At 40.4% G+C, this 23,904-nt stretch overlaps 1 protein-coding gene across 2 annotated transcripts; it reads left to right on the top strand.

Annotated features, from left to right (window-relative positions):
• The first annotated feature begins 224 nt into the window (after positions 1 to 224).
• Positions 225 to 22,268, top strand: kdm5c (lysine demethylase 5C). Of its 2 annotated transcripts, XM_079674763.1 has the most exons (15): positions 225 to 564; positions 2,610 to 2,757; positions 4,712 to 4,789; positions 4,893 to 5,015; positions 5,111 to 5,281; positions 6,192 to 6,326; positions 9,765 to 9,821; positions 14,552 to 14,675; positions 16,571 to 16,875; positions 17,602 to 17,760; positions 18,959 to 19,078; positions 19,155 to 19,313; positions 20,572 to 20,753; positions 21,364 to 21,526; positions 22,068 to 22,268. In XM_079674763.1, exons 2-15 carry the CDS (start codon positions 2,614 to 2,616, stop codon positions 22,251 to 22,253), a joined length of 2,106 nt encoding a protein of 701 aa, XP_079530889.1. In that variant the 5' UTR covers positions 225 to 564; positions 2,610 to 2,613; the 3' UTR covers positions 22,254 to 22,268. The 2 variants fall into 2 exon arrangements, with proteins under 2 accessions (XP_079530889.1, XP_079530890.1); XM_079674764.1 differs by lacking the exon at positions 9,765 to 9,821 and having other exon boundaries at positions 227 to 564.
• Positions 22,269 to 23,904: the final 1,636 nt, after the last annotated feature.

Genomic DNA, 23,904 nt, shown 5'->3' with positions numbered 1-23,904 from the left:
GACTTTTTCACTAACGCCTCAACAGCATTTATTTATTATTCCATACATTTCTCCTGTATTGATGTATTTATTCGTGTGTTTCTGTATTTTTATAGATTTATTTTAATTATTTACATTCTTATACGTTGTCATTTCCGTTCTCCATACACAGCCGATCCCGCTGCAGTTACATGACTTGAACAGGCGTACGTGGGGACTACTTTCTGGGAGTAAACGTGCGGTACGTGGTAACACTTCCAGGGTTGTGCTTCGGTCGTGAGAAAACTAAGATGGCGTCTCGTCAAGAAAGATAGGATGGCTTGAAGAGAGTGATGATGTTGGTCGAGGAAATTATTGATAGAGACATTAAGTGATCAAGTTTGAGACTTTCGTACACCAGCAAACAAACCTCCGCCATCCAGAGCGGAGTTATATGGAGAACTGAGGCTGGAAAACGTTCAACTTTTAGCTAGCAGTGTTAGCTAGCCAACTGGACCCGTTTTATTTCCAGCGTTCATCACAACAACAGAGGAAGGAGAGCGACCAGCAGCCCTGTCATTACCCGGGACATCGAGGTGTCTTCGGGTCAGTGTAACCGAGACATTGTTGTGCAAGTGGGGTCACACAAACTGGCCTTTATTGCATATGAATAACTAACGGTCGCTCGTTGTTAGCCTACAGGCTAGGTTAGCTTGTTTGCTGTTACATTGCTGAGTTTTGTTAGCAACCTAAATGCTAGTTACCTTTAACCATGGGAGGCCTCGATGCTAACGGTAGCTGAGAGCGGCGTTATCGCGATAGAAAAAATAAACAGGTTTTTATGGGGCAACACAGTTAAAGGAGATAAATCATAAGACTTTTTAATAAAACGTATATAACATTAAAATATAGCAATATGTACATGAAATAGAGCTATACCCGTACAAATATAATATTTATAAATAATAATATAGCTGAACAATAGACACAATTCATGATGGAATAGAAATTAATGTCACCAAGCTTACACAGCAATTACAGTTTAAACATGTTTTTAATTATTTAGTTATGGCTCTTCCTGGTGTGTAATGTTAGTTTTAACACCAGTTTCCCCAAGTTTAGACCTACATTTGATAGCTAGGTTAGCTTGTTTTTTCTGTTACATTGCTTCTTTTTTTTTTACCCACCTAACGCTGGTTACCTATCCATTTGTTTTTAAGGGGATTAACATTATCTGTCCAGGGACTAAAGATGAAAAATTGCCTCTTGGCTAACTCTTGCACAGGTACAGAAATGTTTTTCATGTGCACTGTCCTTGTTAAATAGATTTAAAGGAAGGCGAGAAGTGGAAGGCCTCGATCCTTACGTTATCGCGATAGCTGAACAATAGACACAATTCATGATGGAATATAATTGAAACACACCAAGCTAACACAATATAACAATAACATTTCAAACATGTTCTCAATTATTTTGGCTGTTCCTGGTGTGTAATGTTACCCCTAGTTTAGTAGCTAGTAGTGAGCTAACACTTGCCATCTTGTGTATAATCGAGTAATAATAACAAGACGTTAATCGACATATAATGTAAGTATTAGCTTTCTGCTATCGAGTGGTTGTGCATTTGTTGTCATTTGTCCCTTTTTTTTTAAAGCGAATGAATGAATCTAGTCCATCCCACCTGCGAGTGGTGATGCCTTCATGGCCTTCTAGGGTTCGTGGCCTCCACGCCATTGTTTGTCTGAAGGCCTTTAAAGAATCAGACACATGAGGACATTTTACTCCCAGCATGAGATCGTGAAAAACTCACGATGTGTATTCAATAATTCCCCCTTAAAAGACACCTATATTAAGACTTTGATGCAAACGCATTACATGGAAAAAATGCTTTTGGCTCAAGTGGATACAAAAATATAGCAGTCACTTCTGTATTTAATTCATTTGATTGTTGATTTACATTGACTCTTAAAGCATCACGTACACCTTTTGCCCCTCTACCACTTTGGGCCTTGTTGATTCGGCAGAGCATGGCGTTTGTTTTCTTGTGTCGGATGTTGGGGGAGGGGTCTTTAAGAATGGCCACACCAAAAATCCATATCCTGGGATTATCCAGGTCTCTTGTTTTTGGAGATTGTGTTCAGTTTTGGAGGAAATGATAAACTATGAAACATGCAGAGGAACTAAGTGCTAAATATATTTAAAGATGACAATGTAACTGTGCAGTGCTGAACCAGGAAGTGGTGAGAGAGAAGTAAACACATGCAGTGAACTTTTGTAGGAGCTGTACAATATGCTTTTTATTGTTTTTACATACACGTATAAAACATGTTAACCTTTTGACCTTTTAAAAAAAAAATGCTTTAGTTTCCCGTTATTGGGAGTGTGTCATTTCTGAAGACAAAATATCGACCAGTGAACATTTTTGTAGAAGGTTTCACATAGCTTTGTGTACCTACAGTTGCACACAGGCTATCACCAAGACAAATGTAGATCTATTCTGATAAACAAGGATTTAATTTATCTAAAACTGTGCATGGTTTTAAATGGTTCTCTACAAATGATAAACAAGACTTTCATACATAAAATGCTGTCTGTGATGCTGCGTTTATACCCATCAGTTTATGAACTTGTTTTGACTTGTCCATCTTCAGGGCAATGGAAGGGGAAGAGTTTGTTCCTCCTCCGGAGTGTCCAGTGTTTGAGCCGTCATGGGAGGAGTTTCAGGATCCTCTGGGCTACATCGCCAAGATACGTCCAATCGCAGAGAAGTCTGGAATCTGCAAAATCCGACCTCCACAAGTAAATATTTTTTCACGCTTGCATTACGTTTTCCTTCAATGCCATGCCAACTGCTGCGCTATGTGTGACATCTGTAGCATGCAGTGTTGACCATGCTGACATTATGTGCAACGTCAACAAAGTTAATCAGATGAAGTGGGTTGAGTTGATGTTGAGCAACAATTATAATTCAGCAGGGTAACTATGTAGGATGTTCACACAAAATAAGATATTAAAAAGCTATAGTAAGTAACTTTCTTTATACATACTATTATGCTCAGTTGCATTAATGTTTTGTTTCTAACTGTAAATACATTACATTGTTACAAGAGTGACATTACAGGAGAGAATAGAGCGTTACTGGAGGGAAAATGCAAATTTGAAAATGTGTCACCATTTATCGTTTTTAGGGCTTCGTGGATATAATCGTGCAGTTATACAGATTGTACTTTAACTACTAAATGTTCGTCACCTTACCGACGCTGAAGTTGATTCCATGATCTTGTAGGAATGTTGATTTCCTAATCAGTGTATGCCTTGAGTTGTTGATAGTGTGGTACTGCTCTTAAGTAGGATGCCATGACCTTGTTCTTGAGCCTGAAAGCCAGAGTTAAGCCCAAACTTAAGCTCACTATCTCTTTAATCTCCGTTGTCCATGTATATATATATTTCTTTGAGTAAGCACGCTGAATGACAGTGATCCCAGTTGAAGCAGCAATTAGACAAGTTGATTTAGCATTTGGTTCCACAAGTTTTTAATATAGCGGTGTAGGGATGACGTATTTACCCTGAAGTAAGCTGCTGGTTCCCTCGACAAAAAAGCATTGGGATTTCTCCATAGGATTTTGGAAAATAGCTCGAAATAAGATCTGTGAAAACCGACCTGTTTGATAAATGCACGTTTTGTTCAGCCGAATAATCTCCACACGTCTACCCTACTTTTATAATGTTCTAATCCTAAATCTAGTCGCCAGAAGCAAAATTCTAACGTTATGCTATAAAGGAACTCCAGCCGGGTCTAGCAGCACGACTTCAACGTCACGCCAACTTAAGATCCATATTCAAACACACAGATTCTAAATGGTACGAGTTGAAGCGTTTGTTTGAACAGTTTGCAGGAGGCAGGGACTTGCTTTCAAGCAGAACACAAACACTTAAAATAGTAGATAAGAAATCAGTTTATTCTCATCATTGCCCAATACTCCCAAAATACAACTTGTTGAGCTGGTTATAAAATGTAATTAGATATGCAAATGATTTCCGCTCAGACATTTTATCACCATACCTGCACACCTGTAACTAGAGGAGACTGCGTTGTTCCATTAAAGGAAGAGTTCATTCCCCCAATCTTCATTTTCTTTTAAAGCCGCACAACAGTGGAACTCAGTCCCAGTAACGATTAGAGAACAAAACACCTGCAGTTTATTTCAATCTAACTTAAAAACATGGTTAGTGGAAAATCAGCTCTGTCACAATCTGCCCTTTACAACGCTCTCTGTGTACACATGTTCCTTGACCCGTTGCTATCTGTCTGCTTTGTGAATAAGTCTTTTTGTTTTGTTTTTATGTTTTTATTTGGGCTGTCAGTCGATTAAAAATATTTAATCGCATGATTGTCCATAGTTAGGTTATTAACGCGTTAACTTGACAGCCCTAGTTTTTATATATGCTTTTATCATAATACAAGCATCTCTGTTGAATGTTGTTTTAATGATTGTATTTAACTGTCATTTGAAGTGATTACTTTTTTTTTTAGGATGACTTTCAACATCTGTCCAGGGATTGCAGATGAAAAATAGCCTGTTGGCGCATTTACAGAAATGTTAATCAATGTGCACGGTCCCTGTCAAATAAAAACGTGTTCGGCGTAATGACGTACAACGACCTCGACAACTTCTGTAGTCCTACTCAGCCACTTGGTAACAACCATCGTTTCTCAGACACGTCCACTCTTCTGTCTTTGCTTTTGTAACAGGACTGGCAACCTCCGTTCTCAGTGGAGCTGGACACCTTTCGCTTCACACCCCGCATCCAGAGGCTTAATGAGCTGGAGGTAAGGTCCTCTCTTTCCCTTCAAAGCTGTACGTTGTTGACAGATGATTGAAGTCGTTGATGGAACTGACCCCAGTATTCCTGATGATCCCTCATGCATCTAGGCGGAGACTAGAGTGAAGCTGAATTATTTGGACCGCATCGCCAGGTTCTGGGAGGTCCAGGCGTCCTCGTTGAAAATCCCTCATATTGAAAGACGCATCCTTGATCTGTTCGCGCTGTCGAGGGTAAACTTGAATTTTTTGTTTTTAAATAAGTGTTTGTTTGTTTCATTTTTTTCCCCCTATTTCTGGATTTCTCATCTGGCTTTTGTCTGCTGCAGATTGTGACGCATGAAGGGGGTTTTGAGATGGTGTGTAAGGAGCGGCGCTGGGCTCGTGTTGCTCAGAGGCTCGGTTACCCTCCGGGGAAGAACATCGGCTCTCTGCTGCGCTCGCACTTCGAGAGGATCGTCTACCCCTTCGAGATGTTCCAGTCTGGCTCCAGCTTGCCGGTACCTATCTACACATTCTCACCTCTCCTTTTTGTAATACCAGGGCTCATCCGTTTATAGACGGCCTTGAGAATGTGTCCATCTGTGGAAAGTAACCTGGTTGCTTTTAGTATATATATATTAAGATTAAATACTATTGGGGCATCACACAAATCAAAAACAAGAGGATAGTATCAAACACTTTTAGATTTTTGGTAATTTTGTAACGATTATTGGATAACAATGACCCCCCCTAATTTTCTTGGCAGATTATAAATTCTTTCTGAAATCATAATTTCCTCTCTACTTGGGTTCTATCATTTACAGCATGCACAAATGTCTTTTCAACGGAAAATTCAATTGTATGCTTAGACAAAAATGTAATAAAATAGTATATTTGTGTGTATGTAGCCAATTAGAGTTCTAAATATCTATTTGGTTGAGTTGTGTGTGTGTGTTCATTAGGGCTGCAACAAACGACTAATTTGATAATCGATTAATGAAACGATGAATCGACTATTCGGTCTATTATGCCTTGCACAATTTCTCCAGATCTCTCGTCTGGATTGGAAAGGTCGAAAATACATCATGCACTATTTTTTTTTCTTTTTGCATATTAGAAATGAGTTGGTGACATTAAGACTGCGATATAATGTTTTTGTATTAATAATACATATGACATATATTTTTTAAATGTCTCCAGTACCGATAACAAGACCGATAACGTTGGAGCTTAATGGCGCCTAAAACACACGTGATGACGTCACCAACGAATCGACGACTGAATTAGTTGGCAACTCATTTGTTCATCGATTAAGTCGATTAGTTGTTGCACCCCTAGTGTTCATATCCTGCACTTTAACTTATTACTGTACATCCCCTGTATCTTTCCACGTTTGAATAAAAACGACATTTTCCACATCCTTTCTAGCATTACAAGCCGAAGCACTACGACGGAGAGGAGGTGGACAAAGAGTACAAGCCTCACTCCATACCGCTGCGACAGTCTGTGCAGCCGTCCAAGATGAGCAGCTACGGGCGCAGAGCTAGCCGCTGCCAGCCCGATGTGAGTTACAGCTCCTTCACTTTCTCCTTTCAGTACGTTTACATACCAGTGAGCAGGAACCTGACACTGAACTGGTCACTAAGGATCACAATTCAATTAGCGCCACAGATGATCATCACCTTACGACCCTATTTAAAAACAAAATGGGATTAGTGAAACTGCATCTGTAAAATATTGTGTTTTTCCAACGGCAGACAGTTATTCTATCAGAGCATGTTTCAAAAGTAATCAAATCTTCACTTTATAGAAAAATAAGTAGAGTAACAATGTAAATGCTGCTTAACTAAAATATTGTGTTTAGCTGTGAATTTGACTAACGTGTATTCAGGCTATCCTGAGATACTTTTTTTTGTTTGTCTATTTTATTCTGTGAAAGGTAAGAATGTGTTTGTTTTAAACTGTTCTCCACCTGTTCCACAGTTAAAGTCTTAGGAAGGTACAGTAGAAACATTTTCTACTAGCTCTAGCTTTATTTTAACCCTTAGATGCCCTTAGAGTGACTGGACCCTACACTCTTCCATAAGTGGGTCAAAAAGGACCTGTATTAGAATCATGTGTTTTTATGCCATTTCTGTCATTTTGGTTAAGAAAAATCACTTGTATAACATTTAGTATTATATTTTGGTTCACACTAGAAATATTTTATATTTAATCTTTCAGTATTTATAATTTTAGAAATGTTGTTTACATAAAAAAATTATTTTGAACATATCGATGCAAAGATCTCCGCTATTCTGAGACCCTCACAGTATTCCAGTCCCTTTTCAAAACTCATCTCTTCTCCTCTTGTCTACTCATAGCCCACCCCCCATCAATCCATGCAGGTTGATCAAGTTAGATAGTCATATACCGGTACTAACCTTCCCTTATATTGTAAAGCGATTTTGAGTCCTTGAAAGGCCCTATAAAAATATAACGTATTATTATTATTATTATTATTATTATTATTATTAGGGCTGTCAAGTTAACGCGTTAATGCAAAAAAAGATTAACGCCACTAATTATTTTAACGGGATTAACGCATGTGTATTTTTTGTCCTCGGCTGCCCCGTAGTTTCAGAGCGCATCTAGTTTAAAATACCATCTACAAGCTGATGCGATTAAATATTTTAATCGACTGACAGCCCTAATTATTATTATCATTATTATTATATCAGATCTTGCTGTGTGAAATAATCTTCCTGAGAGGTGTCACGTGTGATGTAGTCTGTGTGGTCTACAGTGAATGTATTCCTGACAGCAACAGGTGATAAGAATCAAAGGTTCCCATAGAAACGCATGCGGGTCATTTTTGACCCACTTATGGAAGCTTGGGGTAGAAATACAAAAACTACAATTTCTTAAAATTTATAAAATGTAAAATTTGAATGGCATGATATCCAATATATGTTTTTTGAGGAATAGCTTGAATATGAAATGATAGAAAAATGTAATTACAAAGATACTTCAAGAAAACCACCTCAGCGGGTCCAAAAAGACCCACTTATGCATCTAAGGGTTAAAGTGATACACACATGTTTGTTAACATTGTAAAGTTTTAGGACCATCTAACTAGGAGCCAAAGGAAAATCATAACAGCGTCCATCATTACAGGCAAACAAAAAGTCGATCAGACAGACGTCTCGAGTGTCTGCTGGATGAAAGATATTCTAGCGTGTTCCTCCATGGTGTCATGTAATCCACTTTCTCCAAAGCTTACCCATGTGCCATGTGCCTGAGTTACATTTACAGGAAGATGTGACGGTGCACTCAGAGCTTCACAACCTTTCCTCCATGCTGACACGCTACGCTGCATTTTCAGCTCTCTGCTCCATGGCTGCCATTGTTTTCTGCTTTTTGTTTTTGTTCCACTTCCTTCCATCTCGACATACCTGTTTATTTCATAAGCCACAACCCACCCCCCCCCCCCCCCCCCACCCCCCCTAATATCACCAATACACAAAACCATTATCTCACGCTGGTTACGAGCAGCTGTATTTTCTAAAACCTTCTTCCCATGGTTTTTGTTGACCTACTTATTATACATTGGGAACGTAACGCTAACCAATGCTTAGTTCTTTTTTAATGTATGCTGCTGAAATGCATCTTGTGTTTTGCATATTGTTTTACATGCTGCATTGACGGGAATACAAACTAAAGATTGATGCAGATATTGTTTTTAGTTTCAATGTATTTAGATGATTCACACAATAGAGTGCCACAGTGACGAGTCCTAAAGCCAGGAAGTGAGTTAGCATTTCACCACTTCCTGTTCCCTCGTCTCAGAGCCAATGGGATCTCTCCATAGGATTTGGGTAAATAGCTGGAAGTAAGGTCTGTGGTTGAAACACATTGAAGAGACGGATCACGTTTTGTTTAACATTAAATCCATCAGCAGTGACCCCACTGGTGATTTCTGAAGAGTGGACGTGTCTGAGAAACGATGGTTGTTACCAAGTGGCTGAATAGGACTACAGAAGTCGTGGAGGCCGTTGTACGTCATTACGCCGAACACGTAAACACTCCTCTAAGTTAGTTTCTGTTCTGCTTGAAAGCAAGTCCCTGCCTCCTGCAGACTGTTCAAACAAACGCTTCAACTTGTACCATTTAGAATCTGTGTGTTTGAATATGGATCTGAAGTTGGCGTGACGTTGAAGCAGCGACCCTGCTGTAGTTCCTTTATAGCATAACGTTAGCATTTTGCTTCTGGCGACTAGATTTATGATTAGAAAATGATAAAAGTAGGGTAGACATGTGGAGATTATCCGGCTGAACAAAACGTGACCTGTCTCTTAAATGTGTCTCAACCACAGACCTTACTTTCAGCTATTTTCCAAAATTCTATGGAGAAATTGCATTGCTTTTTTGTCAAGGGAACAGGAAGTGGTGAAATGCTAACTTACTTCCAGGTTTTAGGACGCGTCACTGTGGCACCCAATAAGGACACTTTTAAGAAATGGGCTTCTTAATATGAAATCCATTTCCTATTGCTTTTTTTTTGTTGTAATAATTGAGCAATTTGTTGAGCATTCTTAAGCTTTAATCAAACAAGTATTAAAGGCAAAAAGTCAGTACAATTCTTTTTTTAAATTATTTAACTGGACTACAAGTATTGTGCATGATAACCCACTTGGACGGCAACCATTACATTCTTAACACTTTCACAACCATGTTGCCAAACCTGAAATACTAGAAATCTAGTCTCAAACGGTATGCTTTCATAATAGTTGAGGCCACTTACGAAATGAAACTAAACCACTCGTACTTAATATGATGCAACCCCATCTAAATGGTGTCTAGTTTTCAATTGAATTAACAAATACCCACAATATGTCCTATGGACCGGCATCAGATGTCTCATTACGTGTCCAAGTGTCAGGTGGCTCTCTCCCTCCCTCTCATCTCCCTTTTCCCCCTCTTGTCTTAGTTTATTGTTGCTGTTGTTGTCTCCCCCTGCAGGGTCCAGAGGATCTGGCCCCCCATCCTCTCACCACTGGCTCTCAGCTCATCTCTGCGGTACTGCCTCTTCAGCAAATCAGCTCGCCTTCCTCCTCCTCCTCCTCCTCCTCCTCCATCTCCATCTTTTTCCTAAACCACCTCACCCCCTCTGAAGTGTCAACTAAAACATTTCCATTAACATGCGATCATACCCCCTAAGCCGTTATAGGGTCACACAGAAATAAAAGAAACTCTTTGGCATTTAAATGATAGTTTAATTTAATTTACAGACTAGAAAGGACTAGAACATTACCACAGTAGATTACCACGGCTGTTTTGAATATATGTTGTAAATTAACTGTAGGCCCTATGTTGTCTTATGTTGGACAAAGGCATTCGGAGACTAGTTTCTCGCCAAAAACCCAATCCAATCAGACAGTGGCTCAGTCAGTAGGGGCTTGGACTGTGAGCCGTAGGGTCGCCGGTTCAAGTCCCCGATCAGACCTAAAATATGGAGTGTGGACTTCTACTTTAAGAGGTCCCAGTTCACCTCCTGCCCTGCTGTGGTGCCCTTGAGCAAAGCACCAGACACCCCCCTTCCCCCCCTCACTCCCATTGCTCCCCGGGCGCTGTACGATAGCTGCCAACTGCTCCTAGTGCTAGGATGGGTTAAATGCAGAGAACACATGTCACTGTTTGCTGTGTGCTCTGCATGGGAGACCATTAGAGGGTTTCATCCCTCCCAATGCTATTCTATCTACAACTTAGTAATTGGCCTTGAATATAAGATGGACTTTTATTAATCCCTGTGGGGAAATGCAGTAGTTTAAACCGCAACAGGGTAAGGATACATACATACAAGAATATATGAACGCATGCAGACGTGGAACTAATTGCTGTTGAAGAATCTTTAACATAACATTTTCCCGAACTGCCAATCGTCTGGCTCTCTTGTCTCTCACCATGCCCTTCTTCTGTGTTCTGGTTGCTTTGTGGCTGGGCTTTCTGTGTGCCTTCCTGCTGTTTCGCCTCGCTCTCTCCGCTCTGCAGCAGCTAACTGTGTGGCTGCATGACTTCTCCTTCGAGTGCACTCACACAGAGGGAACCTCGTAGGTTTTCATTTCACTTGCAGAGACTGGTCTGCTGATTGGACGGTCATTCAAAAAAAGAGTTGTTCTTTTTTTATCACATCATTCTTGTTTGCCTCCAAGCTTCTCCAGGTTTGTTTCATTGCCCCTCTAATATCAAGCTGTGTTGATCTGCTTTGTCCGTCCCACATGTAACAGAGTTTAGGTGCCAGGAAAAAGGTTTATTTACTCAGTCAGGGAATATATAACAATAGGCAGTTATATTTGCACATATGTAATACAAGGAGGAGAGTAAAAACAAACATCAAGCATTTTCCATTACTCTCTTTGGAAACATGTTGTACCCGTCTAGATTTTGGCACTGACAAAGTTGTCATGACATTTATATACAATATGTTGTTGTGGGAATAGGATGAATCCTTGGACTGCATGTTAAGGCTATTGCATAGGCAGGGCAGGGGGAATATTCAGAAGATAAACTTAAGAATCTCTGAGAAAACTCGTTTTTTTCCCTTTTTTTGTGATATATTCTAATAATAATTCGAAAGAAAACGGTGGGGGAAACTTCTGAAGCAATTGGAGTCAGGACTCAGAGAGACACGAGGAGAGCTGGAGCTTTGATGGCAAACACTGACGGTTTATTTGGAGCTTTTGCCGGAGAATTCACAAGACATGTCACGGGTCACGGTCTGACCACACGGTTCAGAGGCCACAATCAATTCTGAAGAGCCCTCCTGTAGCTCCAGGTTTGAACTAGTTCAGAGTGGAATAATCAACATTCTTCAATAGAAAGACTAAACAGCTGAGGACACTGAATCACAGTTGTTGTCGCTTATGGCTCGGGGTCATCTGCACCCGGAGAAGGATGTGTTCCAGGTGTCCCACAACAATAACTATCTCTGACCGACAGTTGCCCGGTCACAAACTGGTAACAACAAAAAAAAAAATGCTAGGGCAGCACCTTCTATGGGAGATAGCATGCTGCCTAAGGCTGGGCATCTGCGTCAGAGGGCAAAAGATAAACATCTATGGAAATTATTCCCTGACAAAAACGACTCGGATTTACATAAAAAAGGGAAAAAAAAGACTTGTGGTTTCAGCCCAGCATCACCATATAATCATAATCTTAGGCATTGACACAAATCACAACACCCAAGGTTCTTTCTCACAATTATTATCTCAGAATATTCCAGTCTTTTCTATTACATTTGTCATTTCCTATTCTGGTAAACAAAAAGTCCGTGTTAGTTTCTCCTAAATGTACGGCATTCATTTAGGGAGTTCTGCGTTTCATCCGTTAATATGACCAACTCACGTGGCTCCATGATTTATATGTTTACCGGCATTAGCTCTAATGGGCCGTTCTAGCATTCAGACTGCACAAAGACTATCGATTTGTAGCAGCCCAACCTCCCAGATTAGGACTAAACCTCCAGTGTGTGAAATGACCATAACACCTTTTTAAATGTTTAGAGAACACGTTGTTAGTTTAACCGGTTGTTAAATCTTGCTTTTATGTGCCTTTTTTAGATCTATTGTGTTTAGCGAAAGAGACGTTAAGACCTTCTGTGTTTCTGTCTACTTTGCTTTTTACACGTGACTTGTGTGTGAAGTTTGCAATCATATGGCAGACTGAACTAGAGGCCAGCAGAGTGTGGCGCAACAATTATGTAATGCACGGGAAGTCTGACATGAACAAGCATTCACTACAACGTGATACGGTCTCATCTTATTTTTGTTTTTATCAAAAAAAAGTACCCAAGAAATATTTAAAGCACTGATCTCTTTTAAAATCACACCTCATGTCTCCACAGATCCAAAAGCTTACATAAGGAACACATGGTTCAGTGCTATTTTTCTGTATACGAGGTCCTTTTGGGATGAAAAAGGCTTAGGCTGGAGCCACACGGGGACGGTAACGGTCGTATCCGCTACAGTTCTCTATCATATAGACGCCCCACCCCCCCCCCCACCTCTCCTGCACACCCCCGTGTGTCCCGCGTCATGACTCATTGCTGATGTGTTTCGCCCACAACAACAGTTTTCCAAGTGTTTCGAGCCAGGTCCCGGTATCTCGCAGGACAGTGCACCCAGACCCCCCCCGCACGGCAGAGTTTCCGTTAGCCGAAGTCTAAAATCCTCCGGTCAAAATGTCGCTTATTGTTTAGGTGTCCTTTGACACTCAGGCAGTCATATCATTGGAACCAGCTCGATCTGATCGATATGGACATAAACTCGAGTGAAGTCTAATCGGACAGGAGAGAGAGATCAGAGATCAGCTGCTGCTGACGGAGAAAAAGAGCCCTGCCTCTCCCCACCTCTGCTGCTAAATCCACGCGGAGAATAAACAGAAGGGCAACCATGGAAACCATGCTCGGAAGTCTTCTTCGCTGCTTTTGGTGTATTTTGTGGCGGAAGTACAGCGCCACTTAAAGGCCCGGCACATGTACTACAGCGTCTCCAGTAGGGATGCCAGTGATTATTCGAATATTCGTTACAGTCTCCATAATCGAATATTATTTTTAAAAATCGATTTTATTTACCGGTATATATATTTTTATTATTATTTATGTTTTTCTTTTTTTTTTCTGGCTTAGTTTCAAGCAAAATGTAGACTAATGCTAATAATAGTATTAATAATTGTAAATTGCCATTGGTCACACCACCAGTTTGTTTTACTGTAAACTTGGAGGAAGCCTGCGTGCAGAGCAGACTGCTGCTGCAGCACGCTACACACCGACCCCGCCCCCACCCCCCCTCTCCCTCACACGTGCGACTAAAGATGAACAAAGTGGAAGGTAAAAATAGTTCCTCCTCTTGGAACTACTAAGAACTTACAACTCCAAAGGAAGTTAAATGACACAAACAACGGAATTCCTTTTGTCTGATTTTTTTTCTTTTCTCTCCCACGGGGGGGTCGGTCGAATAATCGATTATTATTCGCCAGGGCTGCCGAATCATCGATTTTGATCATGGTCAGTTTCTGGCAACCCTAGTCTCCAGCGGGTCGAGCGGTCTCGCGTTAAAGGACACGTTTCTGGTGCCTATTGCGTGTGGACGGAAGACTTTTTTGATAACGATTTTGGTTCGTTTGCGTTACCGTTCCCGTGTGGCTCCAGCTTTAGAGAATATGCCCCAGTAATAAAAAAGTGAGAAGAAATGTGAACGGAAACGACTCTGACCAACAAAACAAACGTCAACTATTTAAACACATCTTTCCTAAATGTGTCTAAAAGGAGGACACTTGCTTGTGACATTGCAAAGAAAAAAAGTGACTTTCCTCTTGGTAAATCACATTTAAATGTCTTGAGAAACTCAGCATCAGCTAATGTTAATGCATCAAACTCAAGCAAATAAAAACAACAGTAAAGAGAGTGGCTATCAAACTTCTGAATGAAAGATGTGTGTTTTTCAGACTAACTTTTCATTTATAATTGATAGGAAACAAACATTTGTTTTATTAACAAAGGTCTAATAACAGCATCTGACTGTATGATTGCAACTGCTGGAGATGTGTGTTTTGTTTTGGTTGTGGGTCTTAACGTTAAATCTTTCACTGTGATCTGAGCTAACTTCTCTTGAGTGTGATCCCTTCTCGTGATGCCATCGCTCCGCCCTCATGCCCAGACCCTCGCTTGGCTCTGTGTGCTGTGGAGAGTAGAGTTGTTGTCCATCCGTACTGATACGTCTTTGATGATGAAAATGTCCTTCTACCCACAGCCTGAACCCACAGAGGAGGACATCGAGAAGAACCCAGAGCTGAAGAAGCTGCAGATCTACGGCGCCGGGCCCAAGATGATGGGCCTCGGACTGATGGCGAGGGAGAAAGGCCTCAGAAAGAAAGGTAAGGGGCACAACCACAACATTTGTTTTTTTTCACAAAACTGTGTCTCAGGGCTTCTTAACATTTAAAAACCTATTAATGTGTCATACCCGATTAACGGGAAGAAACTCAGCTATCTGACGACACGAACCATTTTTACCGAAACAAAACACAAGTCTCACAAGAAGCGTCTAAATGAGCCCTGAGCGAAACAATGCTAACACACTTAGCACAGAACTCACGTTAAAATAGCCTTATTACTTATCGTATCTGCACAAACAAGGTATCGATTAGGAAGCTGAGATTCCACAGATTCTACAGGTATTAGTATCATTACTGAGCGATCCGAACTCGCGGCGAAATGACAACAAACAATAACAAAAACATTAGCTCTACGGGACCAAATCGGAAAATAAGTCTGACCTTTGTTGTTTCAAATCAAAAGTTGTGTTCAATGGCATTAAAATGATAAAAACGCTGCTGAAGGTTAATCCGTAGGTTAATCCAATGTGTCTCCGTCACTTTGAAATGATTACTGATAATCCATTTTCATATTTATGTCAATAACGGAGATTTCATATTAGCTGCTACGAGAGAGTATGACAGCTTCCGGTTTTGGGCATTCTGGCTACGCATCACTCATTCACCAATGGGTAATGTTTAAATGGATTTTAGGAACTTCCCCTCGATTCTATTGGCTCTAACGGTTCAAAAGATGTGTCAATCATCAAAATCGATCAAAGGGGGCCAGAGATATGGAAAATGCACTCAAATGACCCCAGAAGTGTTTTTTTTTGTGCTAAATCTCTCTAAGAAGGTCAAATATCACTTGTTTTGCATCAATCTGGATACAGGGTACTTATTATATGTTATAGTTTGGATTCCTGAAGCTTTTAGTCTCCGATCCCATCATTCAAGGTTGGTTTTCAATATAAGTAATGTTTATTTTTTTTGGACGGACACTGTAATTTACTTTTTTTTTTTTACTATGTTCAATCAGAATTTACTTTTAAAATAAAAAAAAATCTATATTGATTCTGACTTTTCCACATCCAACTCACAGATTTATCATTGCTTTGAGAAAAAACATTATTAATGTACCCCCTTTTGAGAAGGGAAGATATGGTCATTAGTTCTGGGAATGTCATCTTCGAGCCTGAGGCCTGAAAAACAGGCTCAGGCTCGGGCTTAACAGGTTAACCACCATCTCAGACACACAGAGACACGCATCATAAGGTCTTTTGTAATGGGAAACTGGAGGCAACAATGCATCATTCGTTATTTTTTGGTGCAACTGAAGCAATAACTTCAAGCTCCTCAATTATTTGTCCAGTCTAGTTTTTGTTCTGCGTCCACGCCAGCAAACAGCTGTACCCGAAGGCTTTTGTTTTCCGGGTTGTCCATCCCTCCTTCAATGCATTCCTCCCATTCCCACGAACGCCTCGAAGGAATTCCTTTACTTTTATCACAAACATCTTCTTGGACTCAGTCGTGCAGGGAAGAAGAGTTTAGGTGGTCAAAGTCACGATAACTTCATGTCCATCCCTCTCTGTTGACTGGAGAAAGGAACAAATAGGATTTTGGTGGACAAAGGACATGACTCAAATATTCATTATGCTAGTTAAGACAATTTCATGCAAATGTCTCATAGGATTGTCGTAGCAACTTAAAATCAGCTGCTGTCTATACTAAATGACGAGTTATGCAAAGAAACACAATATCGTATTTTGAGATCTTCGTTTTAATGCTTGCAAGCGTGACACCTCCGCCAAATAGAGCGTCCTGTTCTGTGTGTTACAGATGTAAAGATCATTTCCATGACAACGCAACAACATGTTGGCCCAGGTTTTCATTTTATTTTCACGTTAACAATATGTTGTGATAACTGACTATCCAAACACTCCTCTCTTTTTTAGACGAGCCGCCTCAAACCATAAAGGAAAGCGTGTCTCCTGCTCCCGGTGATACTTCGATCAAAACCGAGACATTAGAGCCTCAGGAGGAGAAGAAGAGTGACGGGAGCACATCGAGCCCTCAACCCCCTCCTCAGACTGTCCCCGTTAAGGCTGATGTGAAGACGGAAGAACCAGGAGAGGAAGAGGAGGAGGAGGAGGAGGAAGGAGGGAAAGGGAAGGGGAAATATGAGGAGGGAGCCGAAGCAAAAGGACCTTTTCCCAAAATGAAAATGAGGCTCCGAGGCAACCTCAACAACCCGCAGTGTGTAAGTAAAAGGATTATATCTCCATGACAACATTGAATATCAATATAACATTTGTGCTTCAGATGACGAGGTGAGGTCCCACTGCGTGTAAGGAGGGTCCGTCTACCTACATTAAGAGTGCTAAGTATTCCTTATGTTGGTGTTCCTTGCATAACTGCTTGAACCCGTATGGCACAATACAACTCAGTACATTTTTGGTCATTACGTCAATGTTTTGCCCTTTCTTCAGTAGAATTGTATAAATTGGAAGGCTAGCTAGGTACTCAGCTCATGCGTGGTGAACCGCGTGTTAGAAAAGATGAGATCTCAGACTGACTTACCTTTACGTCAATCAAGTGGCAAATGCCAAAGTAAGGGTGGATGATTGGCTAACTTTTTTTTTTTTCAACGCCATGCAATCTACCAACACTACCTTTGTGATCGACGTATTGGGCACCCCTGGTATAGATCATCAAATCATAAACACCAATAGGGCAAAACAGGGCTGTAAGGGTGTGTATTTGTATATATGTATTAACTAGATGAGACGGTACAGTTTGAATCAAAATCCTTGATGTACACATTCAGGTCTTTTATGTCACTTCGAGTTGTCATAATATTCCATCTGGTATTAAAACATTTATTTTTATAAAAATTTAAATTTGGTAGCTTAAAAAGGGGTTTTAATGCCATCTTTAAAATGTGCCTAGAATCCATATTTTAAACATTTTCCTCACTTGTTCAAAGGTGGACTCTTTTGTGTGTCGGATGTGTGGTCGCGGAGACGATGATGAGAAACTGTTACCGTGTGACGGCTGCGACGATAACTACCACACCTTCTGCCTGCTGCCCCCCCTCACTGATCTTCCTAAAGGCAACTGGAAATGCCCGAAATGTGTCGCAGAGGTGAGTACAAATGTTCCCCACGCCTATAACACACTTTTTGCTGGATTTTTTTTTTTTTAACCACGAGAACTAATTTAACGTTTAAGGTGAGACACGGCAGGCAAAAACTGTTTTTCATGCACTGGTTAATTTTGAGATTTTGTGCTATTATAATTCCATAACATGTTTTTTTCAGGCTTTTGGAAGGAAAATGTACAAAATACACATTTAGGTGTTTATTTTGACTATAGTTTGTCTATTTGCGTTTGTAGATTTCTCCTAAATTCTCCAAAAGTTAGCATTCTAACGTAACATAAAGTACGGCGACCGCTGTTTGCACCATGTCATCAGTCTCTCCTGCACAATCTCATCGGATCCAAATATGGTCATGTCCTTTGTATCAGCAACCAATCATAAAAGTACAAAAGGGTCTTAAACCAAGAAACGAAATCTCATTGGCTGGTGTCAACTTCTGACAACGTGATTCGTTCAGATGCGTCACGTGGTGTGCTAAAACACTTCCTGGTTAGCTTTCCGCTAGGAATTTTTATCTCAAAATGGCAAAAGAACAGCGAAAAAAACGTTCACATAGAAGACCACAACAATGGACACTCGCACGAAGCAATGTTAGACAAAAAACAAATGACCCTGACCATGAAGTACCTTCACGGAGTAGCGTCACACAGCAATATTTAAAGGTCGTTTTCTCAAAATGAGTTTTTTCTCATCTTCTGAGTCAGAAATTTCACTTCAGTAGCACGTAGATACACCAAACCTCCTTCCAGTTATATTCCTATCAATATTCTGAAGGTTTTTACAAAAGGGTTTGTTCATATAACATTCAAAGCCTGAATTATATAACATATTATACCTAAAAACATGGCGAAAATTGATATTTTATGTGATAAAAAGAGATATCCAAAATCCCTTCCGTAAAAACCGTAGATTCGAATATGACTACAAAATGAAACAAGAATTTTGAACCTGGCTTTATCCAATATTCAGATTTATGTTCCTGAAATGTATTAAAATATGCGCATATTTAATGAGATTGTGCTCATTTGCATATTTAAACATGTTATTTCATAAAACTTGTAATACAAAAAACAATTGTCTTAATGTAAGTAATGAACTGGAGACATTTCTAGCTGATATCTTTACGTTAAAACAATTCCCCTATTCCCCTGTAGTGTCTCGCCTTAATTGTATACTTTTTTAGGAGTGCAAGAAACCTGCAGAAGCATTCGGCTTTGAACAGGCGACACGAGAGTACACCCTGCAGAGTTTCGGGGAAATGGCGGACGCCTTCAAAGCAGACTACTTCAACATGCCTGTCCATGTAAGAGAACACACACAAGACGTCGTCTGTTTATCATAAAGCACACGGAGACTAATCTCCATCCTCCCCGCTGTAGATGGTTCCCACGGAGCTGGTGGAGAGGGAGTTCTGGAGGCTGGTGAGCAGCATCGAGGAGGACGTGGTGGTGGAGTACGGAGCGGACATTCACTCCAAAGAGTTCGGCAGCGGCTTCCCCATGGACAACGGCAAGAAGACGCTCACAAAGGAAGAGGAGGTACGCACCGTTTTCTTGGAAGTGTGCGGATTTAAATGGGAAAAATCGAGTGCTCATTAAAAGTGCTTGAACTTATTTTGTGCAAAAATGTAATTTGAGGTTCTTTTGATGTTTGTTTTACTTGCATTACTAAAAGATAATTGATACAATATGTTTGTAGTTTAATGGTCTATCCTGTATCCAAGTGTTTTTAATTTTTTTGTATTACTATTCTTTATTTAGAAGACAGTTGAGAACATTTCACCAGTTACAATGAAAATATACTTGCAGTTACAGGGAGTAGTAAACATTTGCAATAAGGGAACAGTATAGAGAGGTGCAGTGACGTGTCCTAAAACCAGGAAGTAAACTCCTTCCGGTTCCTTCGACAAAAAAGCAATGCAATTTCTCCATAGGGTTTAGGAAAACAGCTGGAGATAAGGTCTGTGGTTGAGACACATTTAAGAGACGGATCACGTTTTGTTCAGCCGGATAATCTCCACATGTCTCCTACTTTTATCATTTTCTAATCATAAATCTAGTCGCCAGAAGCAAAATGCTAACGTTATGTTATAAAGGAACTACAGCAGGGTCGCTGCTTCAACGTCACGCCAACTTCAGATCCATATTCAAACACACAGATTCTAAATGGTACGAGTTGAAGCGTTTGTTTGAACAGTCTGCAGGAGGCAGGGACTTGCTTTGAAGCAGAACAGAAACAAACTTAGAGGAGTGTTTACGCGTTCGGCGTAATGACGTACAACGGCCTCCACAACTTCTGTAGTCCTATTCAGCCACTTGGTAACAACCATCGTTTTTCAGACACGTCCACTCTTCAGAAATCACCAGTGGGGTCACTGCTGATGGATTTAATGTCATAGAACAAAACGTGATCCGTCTCTTTAATGTGTTTCAACCACAGACCTTACTTCCAGCTATTCTCCTAAATCCTATGGAGAGATCCCATTGGCTCTGAGACGAGGGAACAGGAAGTGGTGACATACTGATTTACTTCCTGGTTTTAGGACGCGTCACTGTGGCTCTCTACACATTGAAACAGAGGCATCACATAGTGAGGGAGAATCCTGCAGGTGCAATAACAGTCAAACAAACAAGAGATTACAATATGTTGGTAATTAGACCCAGCAACATGTTTCTGTCTGTGATAGAACTGGTTATCAGCTCATGAGTCGTTTGTTGATTCTATGAAATGTGGCCGTACCAATATTAGACTCCAGAGATCATTTCCTCTGCTCTCTCTCTCTCCCTGGTTGCTCAGGAGTATGCTCGCAGCGGCTGGAACCTGAACGTGATGCCGGTGCTGGAGCAGTCTCTGCTGTGCCACATCAACGGAGACATCTCTGGGATGAAGGTGCCCTGGCTCTACTGCGGAATGGTGTTCTCCGCCTTCTGCTGGCACATCGAGGACCACTGGAGCTACTCCATCAACTACCTGCACTGGTAGGCAAAGAGTTATGCTTTGGGGTGTGTGTGTGTGTGTGTGTGTGTGTGTGTGTGTGTGTGTGTGTGTGTGTGTGTGTGTGTGTGTGTGTGTGTGTGTGTGTGTGTGTGTGTGTGTGTGTGTGTGTGTGTGTGTGTGTGTGTGTGTGTGTGTGTGTGTGTGTGTGTGTGTGTGTGTGTGTGTGTGTGTGTGTGTGTGTGTGTGTGTGTGTGTGTGTGTGTGTGTGTGTGTGTGTGTGTGTGTGTGTGTGTGTGTGTGTGTGTGTGTGTGTGTGTGTGTGTGTGTGTGTGTCCTTGTTTTTATTTGAACATCACAAGAACAAACAATACTTACATACTTTTTTGTCTGATACTCATGCTGCACTGATCATGAAACCAATTCTTTACGCCTTATCAAGAATTGTTATCGCTCCTAATTATATTAAATTTCATTCAGCTGAGAGTTTTATTTAAAGCGACTTAAAAGAAGTGACTTAAGAACAGAGAAATCCCTCATTTACTTTGCTATAAAACGGTTTGGGAAATGTATTGTCTTCATTTAACTCAGTGTTACTTCTTACTATAACGTTCCCTCTCTTTTCTTTCCTTCCCAATATCTCATGGTCTCCAGGGGGGAACCGAAGACGTGGTACGGGGTTCCCTCTGTGGCGGCGGAGCGTCTGGAGGCCGTGATGAAGAAGCTGACCCCGGAGCTGTTTGAGTATCAGCCTGACCTCCTGCACCAGCTAGTCACCATCATGAACCCCAACATCCTCATGTCTCACGGCGTACCGGTCAGTCTCACACACACGGACACACACGGACACACACACGGACACACACACGGACACACACACGGTCACACACACGGACACACACACGGACACACACACGGACACACACACGGACACACACACGGACACACACACGGTCACACACACGGTCACACACACGGTCACACACACGGTCACACACACGGTCACACACACGGTCACACACACGGACACGGACGGACACAGACAGACAGACAGACAGACAGACAGACATATTGCTGCAGCCTCCCCCTCCCTCTGGAACTCCCTTCCCAGTCACATCTGAAAATCCGGCACTCACTTATTCACCCCCCCACTTTACTCACACTCGGATTAGGAATACTGTTCATGTTTTTTTGTACATTTTTTGTTCTGATTTTATGTAAAGCGTCTTTGAGCATTAGGAAAAACGCTGTAAGATTCCCATGTAGTATTATTATTATTATTATTATTATTATTATTATTATTAAATATGGGTAGTAAGGAAAGTTCTCTTTGATTGACGTGTGTTTCTGATCTGCAGGTTGTTCGTACGAACCAGTGTGCGGGAGAGTTCGTCATCACGTTCCCCCGAGCGTACCACAGCGGCTTCAATCAGGGATACAACTTTGCTGAAGCTGTTAACTTCTGCACTGCAGACTGGGTACGGCTGTTTCAAGTTTACACACTTTTTCAGATATTGGATGAAGTTTTTACATTTTTTACTTAACTGTAAAAATACTCCTGAATGATCGGAAGATTTACTGAAGTCAAAGTAATCATCAAAATATAGTTACTGTGTTAAACAAAGAGCCCATTACACATTGCAGAAATAAAGACAAAATGTTTTCTCTCTATCGGCTAATTGATGAATGGACTAAACTGCTTTGCTATGAAGTCATTTTAATTTATAAAAAAACTAGGGCCGGGACTCGATAAAAAAAATTAATCTAATTAATTAGAGGCTTTGTAATTAATTAATCGCAATTAATCTCATTTTTAATCACATATAAATATTTGACCTGAGAACAGTGAGAAGCTATTTTTTTCACATGGATTTTAGTATACCATTGAATAATGACTGCATACATAAGCTTAAGCAACAAAACATTGTTTATTTTTTTTCAAGGTGGTATTTAACAAAGACCAACAGAAAAGTGCAATTTTTGCCATAAAGTGTAGCAATAGCATATTTAGGAATATAGTACATTTCAGAGATTCAGGTAGCCTATAGGTAGGTAGACCTTCTGTAAACTATAACACTTTGTTTTTTAAGTAAAACACAATAATTTCAAGTACATTCAGAACATTGGAAACCCTGACTATTAGAAAACATCTCTCTGTTGCTTCAGAGGCCAGAACAGACTTTGTTGATTTACCAACAGTTGATTTAAAAAATCTAATCAATTTCAGTCCAACTCTCTCAATAACCTTGGCCAAAACAATAAACAGTTCAACATAAAGTGCCAGTTGCACCAACAACATAATAAATAGTTCAACATAAAGTGTACCATTTAAAATCAAATAAAAAAGTGCCAGTGATTGACCTCAATCCCTCCTATTCTTCCAATATCCTGATGAAAAATAAAATCTCTCATAGGCCACTGTTTGATCAACGCGAATTGGGTGTGGGTCCTTGTACTCCGAGTCGGGCTAACGTCCACGCTAGCTTCCACGCTAGCTGCTATAGGTTTTGCATTGAGGTGATACTTGAGGCTTGATGTGCTGCGGTGATATGCAAATTCCTTTTTGCATAATTTGCAAACAACCGTGCTCTTATCGATGGTTCCATCCGTCCGTTTTTTAAAACAAAATGTCCCATCCACGGGGCCAACCAAAGCGGTCTCATCAGCTTCTTCCTTCACGTTTGACTATTGTTCACTGTGGTTTGTTGTTGTTTGAAGTCATGAAGGTTAGTTGGTGGTCCAGTATAATCGGTACCCCTGAAACTCATCCAGTGAGAAACGTTCCGCGGTGCAAAAATAAGTGCGATTAAAATGCGTTAATTTTTGTGTAATTAATTCATCTTAATTAACGCGTTAAAGTCCCGGCCCTAAAAAAAACATATATTATAAACTTTTGTGCTCCGTAGAATAAAATACTATAAAAAGATCAAATAGAAATATTCAAACAAACACAATTAGTTAAATTGTGCATTAAGAAGATAAAATAAAAAGATGATGTATACATACGAAAAAAAACCTGCATATTTATATAAACATTTGGAGTTAAAGTACAAGTGGCACATCGTAATATATTAAAAATAATGACAATATAATGTATTTTAAATGTGTTTATTACAATATATACATACTTGTATTAGTGTTAATAAAGACACAAACGCTGAAGCTTAACCAGAAGCTGAAGCTGTTAGATAAATG

Source organism: Notothenia rossii (genome assembly GCF_949606895.1).
Source record: "Notothenia rossii genome assembly, chromosome: 4".
In the NCBI taxonomy this organism is placed as follows: Eukaryota; Metazoa; Chordata; class Actinopteri; order Perciformes; family Nototheniidae; genus Notothenia; species Notothenia rossii.
The sequence above is the reverse complement of the archived record's forward strand: the minus strand, read 5'-3'. Positions and strand labels throughout refer to the sequence as shown.

Bases quoted from the DNA above. Each gene is read 5' to 3' on its own strand.
- kdm5c (XM_079674763.1), top strand. From the start codon at position 2,614: ATGGAAGGGGAAGAGTTTGTTCCTCCTCCGGAGTGTCCAGTGTTTGAG. The intron at 5,282-6,191 runs GTACCTATCTAC...CATCCTTTCTAG, and splicing joins AGTCTGGCTCCAGCTTGCCG to CATTACAAGCCGAAGCACTA. The intron at 6,327-9,764 runs GTGAGTTACAGC...CTCCCCCTGCAG, and splicing joins CTAGCCGCTGCCAGCCCGAT to GGTCCAGAGGATCTGGCCCC.